The 10,803-nt window shown below is 38.7% G+C and overlaps 1 protein-coding gene across 1 annotated transcript in view; it reads right to left on the bottom strand.

Moving 5' to 3' along the window:
• Positions 1 to 8,053, bottom strand: part of spata20 (spermatogenesis associated 20) — a 92,976-nt gene extending 84,923 nt beyond the window's left edge. The window contains exons 1-5 of the mRNA XM_059324703.1: positions 7,712 to 8,053; positions 4,115 to 4,243; positions 3,967 to 4,031; positions 1,934 to 2,088; positions 1,693 to 1,836 (exon numbers count right to left, since the gene is read on the bottom strand). Of these exons, the coding sequence (XP_059180686.1) occupies positions 1,693 to 1,836; positions 1,934 to 2,088; positions 3,967 to 4,031; positions 4,115 to 4,243; positions 7,712 to 7,902 (684 nt within the window). The 5' untranslated portion in view covers positions 7,903 to 8,053. The remainder of the gene's footprint in view (positions 1 to 1,692; positions 1,837 to 1,933; positions 2,089 to 3,966; positions 4,032 to 4,114; positions 4,244 to 7,711) is intronic.
• Between the last annotated feature and the right edge of the window lie 2,750 nt (positions 8,054 to 10,803).

The following is a 10,803-nucleotide window of genomic DNA, read 5'->3' on the forward strand; positions in this document are numbered from 1 at the left end:
TAATGACTGGTCTACAGACGAATGGAGAGAGCAAACGGAGTAAGGAAGGTCCAACCTGGAGGCAGACGAAGGCCAAGCCCGGGTAGAGACATTGAAGAGATAGCAGCTGGCGGCTAGCAGGCCGAGAGCCGGCTGTTCGTCTCTGCGCCGGGGTGGACGAGGGCAACAGCTAGTGGCTAGTGGCCGCGTTGAGCAGACAGGACCAGACGAGGAGGTAAATAAAAATAAAAAAATAGTGCGATCGTCAGCACGCTTGTTAATCAAAGACGTTAAATGAAAACAGGTAGAAATCAATGATCAGTTTAAAGTTAACGCCGTTAAGGTACCGAAACATGGTACCATTTGATTTTACATGAATTCGGCGGAATTCGGTCGGTACCTATAAAAGTACCGAATTCGGTACCCATCCCTAATCACAGGTCACATGTGTCATATGCAGTGATGGAATAACGCTGTTAAAATATACGGCCTGACTATCAGCGTTATTTTTTTCAGTAACGGGTAATCTAATTAATTACTATTTCCATCGTTACAACACCGTTACCGACAATTAATTGTGGCGCGTTATAAACTGAAGCTACTCATTGAAGCTGTTGTCATCCGACTCTCAGCCAGGAGCTGCAAAGCTGTTTTCTTTTTTCTTTGGTGAGGAAGGGGCGGGACAACCGTATAACTGATGATGATTGGCTAAGGTAGAGTAAGAGTTTGTAAGCCAATCAGAGGCAGTGTTCAGTTTACACACAAACCACACTGCAGCCTCACACATACAAAGTAGCAGAGGTAAGCTGCAGCAATGGCGAATCAAGAGAGAAAGTTGGCGTTTTCAAAGTGGAAGTACAGACACTACTTTAGGCTATGTTTACATGATGACGGTCTGAACAGAAGACGCACAAGTGGCGTCGCGTCTTCACTTTTTATTCCTCGTTTAGACGAGCATTTTCGGGAGGAAATCTGCTGCTTACGGTGAGGCAAAAGTGTGTGAAATGTGATTGTATGCAGCCAGGCGGCATCACTTAAAGCCATAAGAGCATCTTTGGGCATGCAGAAGTTTTCACGCCACACATTTTCATCAGCTACTCCTTCCACAAAGTTCTCCACCATCACTAGATCTCCCAGGTCTCGTTAAAGCCGTCTGGCTCGCCTCCGACCAGTTGCTGCATCCAGAATGTGATGGAGGTAATTCCAGATCCTTCTCTGTTCACTAATACTATCTGTACATATCCTGTACATTTGGTGGAAAGACTCCTGTAAGTTTATTAGAGCTGCCAGAGCAGCTTGAAGGTCCGACGAATGGAAATAATCCCACGTTTGTTTATTTCCTGTACTGGAGCATGTATGTGACGTAAACACATACGTGACGTGAGCAGATCAGATCAGAGTTTTGTGTCTTGTCAGTGTAGACGGACACGCTATGGTGGAGCGTATTTAACTTTTCCACTTTGGAAGGTGGTTTCAGATTTTTGCGTTTTTAAGCCCCCAAAACGCCGCCGTAAGTGTACATTATGTCCCAGGAACCTTTAACTGTTGGGGAGTTTAAATTTTGACAATAAGGGCTGTGTACAGTTTCTCTCTTTGATAAATGCAGCGTTTTTGAAGATCTTCAAAGAAAACATCAATTTCAACACCACCAGCTGGATGGACCAAACACAGGAAGGAAAGAAAAACACAAAACATCATTTGTGGAACTTTTACCTGCTCCATGATTCTGGAGAGAACCGTTTTGATCCCAGGTCGTCTTGCATGGTCTGTAGGGGGGAAGTAGGTGCCTCCAATGAAAGGTTTTAGCTCAGGGGTCAACCACACACTCATGGGCCAACCTCCACCTCCACTTGTTGCCTGTGGAGTAGACATCAGCAACCACAAGTCATGAGCAAGGAATCAGCAGAGGAAAACTAAAAGAGGCTTGTGTGAGAAAAGTTAAACGTACACCCACCTGTACAAAGGTCATGTAGACCTTGTCCACATCAGGTCTCTCTTCTCGGTCTACTTTGATGCAGACAAAGTTGTCACTAAGGAGTTTACCAATTTCTTCGTCTTCGAAAGACTCCCTCTCCATAACATGGCACCAGTGGCACGTTGAGTAGCCCACTGATGGTCAGAGGGATTTAAAGTCAAAAGGTGTCACTTCTAGCACAAGTACAACTATAAATATAAGTCATAACGACAGAGAGGAAAAAAAATTGTGTGTTTTTGAAGGGCAATCTGGAAGTAGCGTCACTATAGGGTCTACTGAGAATTAGCCTATGTCACTTTTCCATTGGATTTTGGATCATTGCAGAAAATAAGCTCTGTGGTACCAAGGTTATTATAGTTAACGAAAACAAAAATAACAAAAACTAGAATTGAAAAAACATTTTTGTTAACTGAAATAAAAATAAAAACAAGAGTTTAAAAAAAAAAAAAAACTGTATTGTGTGGTTCCAAAACTAACTAAAACTAAATTAATAATATAATTCTTTAGTTTTTGTCTTTGTCAACTTTTTTCATACATAATCCAGCCTTTCTATTAGAAAGAGGATTCTGTTAATGAACATGCAGAAACACATTGAATAATAACTTTATTGAGACTGGGATGTCTACACACGAACCAAAATTTAAAACACCTGGAACTGTAAGGGTTAATAACCTTATTGGGGCTGAGATGGATAAGACAAACGAAATAAAGGCAAAATGTATTATGATCTCTTTGAATCTCACACCCAACACATAGCCCATTAGAAAAACAATAAAACTTACACTAAAACAAATAAAAACTAAACTAAAACTAGCAAACTCAAACTAAATAACGCAGTTATAAAAAACTGTGGTCATACAACTAAATATTAGTTCAGTGATCACAGGCTTGCTAAATCCTAGAAACAAAAAAGTTTGTACAAAATAGTTTTGTGTTTGTAAAGTCAACGGCAGACACTGCTATTTTTTTGAACACACCCCTTTCAACTAATTGCCCAATTGCCCAGCCTTAAGAGCTGCATACCACCAATGCTGGGTCTTGTTGGTTTTCTGAGAATCTACTGCACCTACTGGTACCTTGTTTACCATGTAGCAATAAAAAATATACTAAAAACCTGCATTAATCTGGTTAGTCACATTGGACTGCTATTATTTTGAACACTACTGTACATACATACTTCCTACCGGCACTGAACTAGTTCTGTTTTATTTCAGTTATACACAGCGTCCTAACTTTTTTGGAATCTGGGTTGTATGATTAATGTGAAATAATTTATCTTTTGTAACATTGAATTCAAAGTGAAATGGCCCTCAAATGAATGCTAAAGCGAGGTGTTCTTACCAAGGTTATAATAGTTTGGGAGTTGTCATTAGTTTTAGTTTTAATTTCATTGTGATTTTTTGTTTTCAAATTCAGTTAGTTTTTTTTGTTTTCAAATTCAGTTAGTTTTAATAAGTTTTTAGAGTGAGTTTGCTAGTTTTAATTAGTTTTTCTTTTTTTGGTTCAGTTTTAGTGTTAGATTTAGTTTTTTGTAATGGGGTATTTGTTGGGTGCCATATTTAAAAAAGTCACAATAAATGTTGCCTTAATTTCCTTTGTCTGATCCATCTCAGCCCCAATAAGTTTATTAAGTCATAAAACCAGATAGATGAAATAGATTTCATATCAACCAAAAAGGTTTACGTATGAAAAAAGCTGACAAAGATGAAAACGAAGGACAATTTCACTTTAATTTTAGTTAGTTTTAGTTAGTTTTGTAACCACAACATACCGTTTCAGTTAGTTATATATATTTTTTTAAACTCTTGTTTTTATTTTTATTTCAGTTAACGAAAATGTTTTTTCAATACTAGTTTTCGTTATTTTGCTAGTTTTCATTAACTATAATAACCTTGATCTATACAATGTCACTTCTTCTTGCAACCAGTGGAGTCGCCCCCTGCTGGCCATTAGAAAGAATGCAGGTTTAAGGGGCTTCAGTTTGCGTTAACTATAATAACCTTGGTTCTTACCTGATAAAAAGATCGGTTTGTCTTCCTTCTTCGCTTTGTCAAAAGCATCTTGTCCCCATGGATACCTGAAACAAACATAACATGAGTTTATATATGACATTATATTGGCTTTCTGAAATGTATCTTTCTGTGGCTGAAAGGCACTCACCAATCAACAGGGTTGTGTGCATGCTGTAGCAGGTATGGCGACCTCTCCATGGCTAACCTGTTGGTGTGTTTCTGAGCGCTGGACGCTGGACCGTCCCCCCCTGACGCCATGCTCATGAAGACAGATGGACTGGACACACAAACAGATTTACAGTTGTAGTCACTGTTTGTAGAGGCACAAGCCAGAGATTTTGTACACAGTGTAAAAGAGTACTTGTGTGCCTTTAGCTACTGCAGATAACAGGAGATTTGATTGCTACAGCAGGTTTGTTTTAATTGTATTGGTCTTTTAATCTCTTCAAGTCCTTGAGGATCTTGTTGTCCTCGGCTGACTTTCTGTTCTGTTAAGCTACATTTTAAGAAGGGAAAACAACTGGCCTACTTTCTACAGGTATCCACAGTAAAAATGTATTAGGCACGTGATGGCATGTCTGGAATATTTAGCTTAGTATGCTACCCCCACGACCCGGCCCTGGATAACTACTAGACAATGGATGTAGGGCTGGGCGATACATCGATATATTTTTTATGTGATATAGAATTAGATAGGGGTGGGTAAAAGTATCAATTCATCAATGCATTGCAATATTTTTTTTTCCCAATTCAATATCGATTCATTAAATCCTCTGAATCGATTCAACCTCCTGGCCAGTGGGGGCGCTGTGAACTTTTGTAGTCTAACTGTGGACAACGTCAGCAGCTGAAAGCAGCATGGCTAATTATAAACAGAGTCTCCGCTGATCATAAACATAGTGATTGTGAATTAACGGCATCGCTAACTGTAGTGTCTGGTGCTTGTTGTAAACAAACAGAGATCGCTAAGTGAACACCTCCTGCAGCAGCAGCACATACACACTGTACTGCTACAGAGCTAACTGTAGCTAAAGGCCGCTCCTCTTAACAAGCCGGTTCGTTAGCGGCTCGTTAAGAAGAGTAAGAAGGAATCGCTCGATTTATCTCCAGTCGCTTTCTTGAAAAATACTCGCTAAATTTAGCAAAAAGTCACGAAGTTGGGAACACTGCTTTGCCGGCTTTTACAAATGGCGTGTGTTGTTGTTGTTGTGTAGAGCAGCTATTCTCAACCTTGGGGTCCCGACCCCAATTGGGGTCACGAGAGGATTTCTGGGGGTCGCCAAATCATTTTGGAAGTCAGCTCTGTCTCCACTGTGTTAAAGTGTTCATGTGTTAATGTGTTTTAGTCTTTTTGGTAATTTTGTGGGTCTTTTTACTCATTTTGTGTGTTTTTTGGTCATTTTGTGTCTTTTTTTTGTCATTTTGTGTCTTTTATGGTCATTTTGTGGTCAATTTGTGTCTTTTTTGGTCATTTTGTTTCCTTTTTTTGGTCATTTTGTGGTCATTTTGTTTCCTTTTTTTGGTCATTTTGTGGTCAATTTGAGTACTTTTTTGCTTTATTTTATGTAATTTTTTGGTCATTTCTTGTCTTTATTTTTTAAATAATTTTGTGACATTTTGTGATTAATAAAGCACCTAACCTAAACATGTTTATTACAGATTTATGAGTAGGACAACTTTACTGTGCTGAGCTGTATAAAAAAATATATCTTCACTTTCCCAGCTTTCAGATGGTGTACACTAGTGATGGGACGAACAACACTGGTGCGTCAGCACTGTGCCGAGCACACAAGAGTGAAACCCCGTATTGGTGCGTGTATCGCTTTAAAAAAAAAATCATGTGACCGATACAGGTGATGTGTCGTTTCGAAGTGCTGCGCCAAAGTGTGTTTATAAGGGAACAAACTGTATCGACATGTTGTGGGTTTGTTGGATGCAGTTTTGCTGTTGCTGTTGGATTTTTGCTTGGCCTCAGCTTGTTCCACTGACTTCATGGATCATTCCAAGAAGCAGGGCCGGTTCTAGCCCATTGGCTGCCCTAGGCAATATTGAGATTTTAGGGTTAGGGTTAGGGTTAACCCTAACCCTAACCCTTGCAACTGCATCGTCATGACGAGTGACGACACCCATGCACGTATCATATTTTATATAATATAATATTACATTTTCATTCGAAATATGGGTTGGGGCATGTTCATTTAATTCAATGAAGGTTTTATTGCCCATGCTTTTTAAAAAATGTTTCGTTAATCAATGTTGTTAAAACAAAGATGTATGCTTAAGGGCGCCACAAGGGGCGCCCCCTGCCAATTTGGCGCCCTAGGCAGCCGCCTTGGTGGCCTGTAGGAATAACCGGCCCTGCCAAGAAGTTTTCCCCAGTCTGAAATAATTTAACTCTGAATTTTATTACAGACTAATTCGCTATATTTTACATACCAACTCAGTTTAGCATTTACACAAACAAGGTTTTAAGCAAATTTTAAACTCTTCTCATGAACAACTTAACTCAGCAAACAAATTGAACCCAGCAAATGAAATTATACAATGATGAGATCATATTTTAAGTAAAGGACTGGCGATTCAATATTTCACAGGCTGATGTTGGGTTTGCAGCATGTTAGCTTTTCCATTTCATTTTCATTTTGTTTACCTCCAATGATTTTATAACTACTGCAGGGGGCACTATTGAGTGACCAACACAGTGTCAATACAGTGATGACGCAGTTTGTGTAGTGTGTCAATACACTCCTTGAGGTATCATCATCCCATCACTAGTGTACACTACTTCTATAAGGGACCTACTTATTATGTCTCACCTTGTTTCCTTACAGAGACAGTAAAATTGGCAATTTTGGCGTTTGGTTTTCCAGCTACTAGGAGTTAAAGTGTCAAAGAGGTGCACCACTGTGCTGTCTTATTGCTTTAAAAAGGGGGAGGACCATTACAGCTGATACAGTGTTAACTAATTAAAAGCTTTGCTAACGGCTAACTTTATCACATTAGCCTGACATTAGTTTTCTACCAGCATGCATAACGTTACTATGAAAACTAAGTGTTATTACCAGCCAGCTGACAGTGATGAGGCTTATTCTGCAGCTTCCTGCAGCTGCAGTGGCTGTCAAGCACTGTAGCTGTTAGCATAAGCACATGACGTCATGACGAAGCCCGTTTGAATATTCACTAATTTAACATAACTTGGCTTATAGGCAGAGGTTACGTCGCGGAAGACACCATTAAAGATAGTTTCCGATATAATAGACTATGTTTGTAAATTCGGCTATAATAGTTATGACACATAGAAACATATCGATTAGATTTTCCTACATGAAACCCAATGATTAGCTTTGATTTCACCGTTTAGCAGCACATCCATGGTTAGCAGTGGTACCGTTGAATTCCTAGCTAACAGATCAGAAAAGCTGATAAATTATTATAAATAGGTATTGGTTGGCTTATGTAGCTACGCCGAATTAAAATACAGGGCATTCGAACATTTTTTAAATTGTTTTGTTATAGTTGCATACCTCCTGGTAAAAGTAAATCTCAGGTAAAAGTTAAATTGTATACTTTTCAAATGGAGTTTCACGTGGCTCTTCTATTTGTCCTCAATCATCACAGCAACCATCACACAGCAAGCAACATATCACTTTGACACACCGTTTATTTATTGTAAATTATGTTTTCCTGCAACCTGTCAAAGTAACGCACGTGTAGCTTTAGCACGTGCTAGCATTGGTGGCTTTACCTGAGGTGATAGGCCGGCTGGGGACGCTGGTGGAGAGGTGGTCTGTCGTTAGGTGGGTGGGGGATCAGTCTGAAACACCTGATGTTGCCCCCGGAGGTCTGACTGTCCGCTCCCAGAGCTGCAGCTAAAACACGTGCAGGTTCCCCGCGGCTATTTCCGGACACAGAGCGGTGCCATGCTAGTCTTATCATCCTAATCCACTGCTGCTTAGTGACTGTAGGAAGCTAGCAAGTTAGCTACTTTGTTGACACACCAACCAAAACTTCCAGCATGAGTTGAACATGTTATTGCAATACCACGAGTTGACACAGGGCCGGTTCTAGCCCATTGGCTGCCCTAGGCCAGTGGTTTTCAAAGTGGGGGGCCGCCAGGGGGCGCTAGGGGGGCCTCAGAAAATTGGAGGGAAGATGAGAAAAAAATATATATATTTTTTATTTTTTTATTTTATTTTTTTAATAACCATTTGTCCTGAACCGTACAATACGTAAACTGCCGTAATCGTCGGATTCTCAAGTTCAGCTGCAAATTCGGCATGACGACGTCATAATCTGTGTAGACAGTTGTTATCGAATTATTGAATGGTAAATAAAAGTAAGAAAATACATTCTAAAAGTTGATGTTTATTTGGATATTTTGTAGCATTGTCGGTGGGTTTGGGGGTCCCCGGCCAGAAGCTAATGCTATTTGGGGGGCCTTGGCAAGGAAAAGTTTGGGAACCCCTGCACTATGTTATATGTATTATGCTGTACACTAATATTTGATACATGAACTACAAGCAAGGTAATGGTCTCAGAACATTTTTATTTTTAGAAGCTTTGGAACTTTACCAACAACAACTGAATTGAAAATACGAATAAATAAATAAGAAAACACAGATCTTCATCAAATTAAGAATGGCAAAGACTGAAAATAAATAAAATGTAGACATACAAATGCAATAAAAATAAACATAAAAATGAAATTTAAATGTACATTTATATTTGATACATGAACTACATACAGGCAAGAGGGTTTTATTGCCCATGCTTTTTAAAAAATGTTTCGTTAATCAATGTTGTTAAAACAAAGATGTGTGCTTAAGGGCGCCACAAGGGGGCGCCCCCTGTCAATTTGGCGCCCTAGGCAGCCGCCTTGGTGGCCTGTAGGAATAACCAGCCCTGGACACACCAACCAAAACTTCCAGCATGAGTTGAACATATTATTGCAATACCTCGAGTTGACACATGATAGCGCACCAACAGGTTGTTCTTCCAATAGGCAACTAGTCACCAGCAGGGCCGGTTCTAGCCCATTGGCTGCCCAAGGCGATATTGAGATTTTGCCCCCCCCCCCCCCCGAACCACATCCATTCCATGTATTCATTCTGATATAGGTACACTATGTTATATGTATTATGCTGTACACTAATATTTGATACATGAACTACAAGCAAGGTAATGGTCTCAGAACATTTTTATTTTTAGAAATTTTGGAACTTTACCAACAACAACTGAATTGAAAATACGAATAAATAAATAAGAAAACACAGATCTTCATCAAATTAAGAATGGCAAAGACTGAAAATAAATAAAATGTAGACATACAAATGCAATAAAAATAAACATAAAGAAAACACAATTTTAATTAAACTTTAGAACTAATGTCTGAGATGAAAATACATACCTCTATACTGTGCTTTCTTCTCCTCCTCCTCTTTTCTTCGTTTTCGCCCCTGTGCACCAGACAGTTTGGTCCTTTTCATTTTGCTAGTTGACCTTCTACGACCGTTAGCGTGATCTAGTTCTAGTGTTTTGTGACTTGCAACTGCATCGTCATGACGAGTGACGACACCCATGCACGTATCATATTTTATATAATATAATATTACATTTTCATTCGAAATATGGGTTGGGGCATGTTCATTTAATTTAATGAAGGTTTTATTGCCCATGCTTTTTAAAAAATGTTTCGTTAATCAATGTTGTTAAAACAAAGATGTATGCTTAAGGGCGCCACAAGGGGGCGCCCCCTGCCAATTTGGCGCCCTAGGCAGCCGCCTTGGTGGCCTGTAGGAATAACCGGCCCTGAGTTGACACATGATAGCGCACCAACAGGTTGATCTTCCAATAGGCAACTAGTCACCAGCAATGTTTAGTGAGGGTGCAAGAGGGTAAATATGTTGTAAAGATAAAATAAAGTAAAAATATACTTATTTTAAAGGGGACATATTATGCTCATTTTGGGGTTCCTACTTACAGTACAGGCCAAAAGTTTGGACACACCTTCTCATTCAATGTTTTTCCTTTATTTTCATGACTATTTACATTGTAGATTCATCAAAACTATTAATGAACACATGTGGAATTATGTACTTAACAAAAAAGTGTGAAATAACTGAAAACATGTCTTATATTCTAGTAAGCAAAGGGTGGTTACTTTGAGGAATCTAAAATACAAGACATGTTTTCAGTTATTTCACACTTTTTTTGTTAAGTACATAATTCCATATGTGTTTATTCATAGTTTTGATGCCTTCAGTGAGAATCTACAATGTAAATAGTCATGAAAATAAAGAAAACACATTGAATGAGATGGGTGTGTCCAAACTTTTGGCCTGTACTTTATGTTTTGGGTTCCTACTCGAAAATGTTTATAAAAAAATATTATTTTTCTCATACTGTCTGTCTGAATATTGTATTCACTCTCTGTTTGAAATGTTGTTTTAGCACCTGTCTCTTTAACCCTCCTGTACTCTTGGGGTCCTTTTTGACCCCAAATCATTTTCAACATACGATTAATAAAGGTTAACTTTCATAGAATTGCTTGAAATTTTCAGCATATGCGCCCCTCTGCATCCTTTCTTTATACATTTTTGTGTTTCATATTTTTTTTGTAACACCCATGGTCCTCAGGGGTCAAAAAGACTGATTTTAGGATATATAGAAAAAAATTATTACCTACTTTTTAAGGCAACTCACCACCAGCACATTGATATATAATTTTCATATTTTTTTCATTATAATCGGTCAGTTTTTGTCAAATATAGAAAATTAGGCCTCATTTCAAGAGAAAAAAAGTAATAAAACCTGAATATTTTTTTCAATAGTAATAGT

Source organism: Centropristis striata, chromosome 21, assembly GCF_030273125.1.
Source record: "Centropristis striata isolate RG_2023a ecotype Rhode Island chromosome 21, C.striata_1.0, whole genome shotgun sequence".
NCBI classification, from domain to species: Eukaryota; Metazoa; Chordata; class Actinopteri; order Perciformes; family Serranidae; genus Centropristis; species Centropristis striata.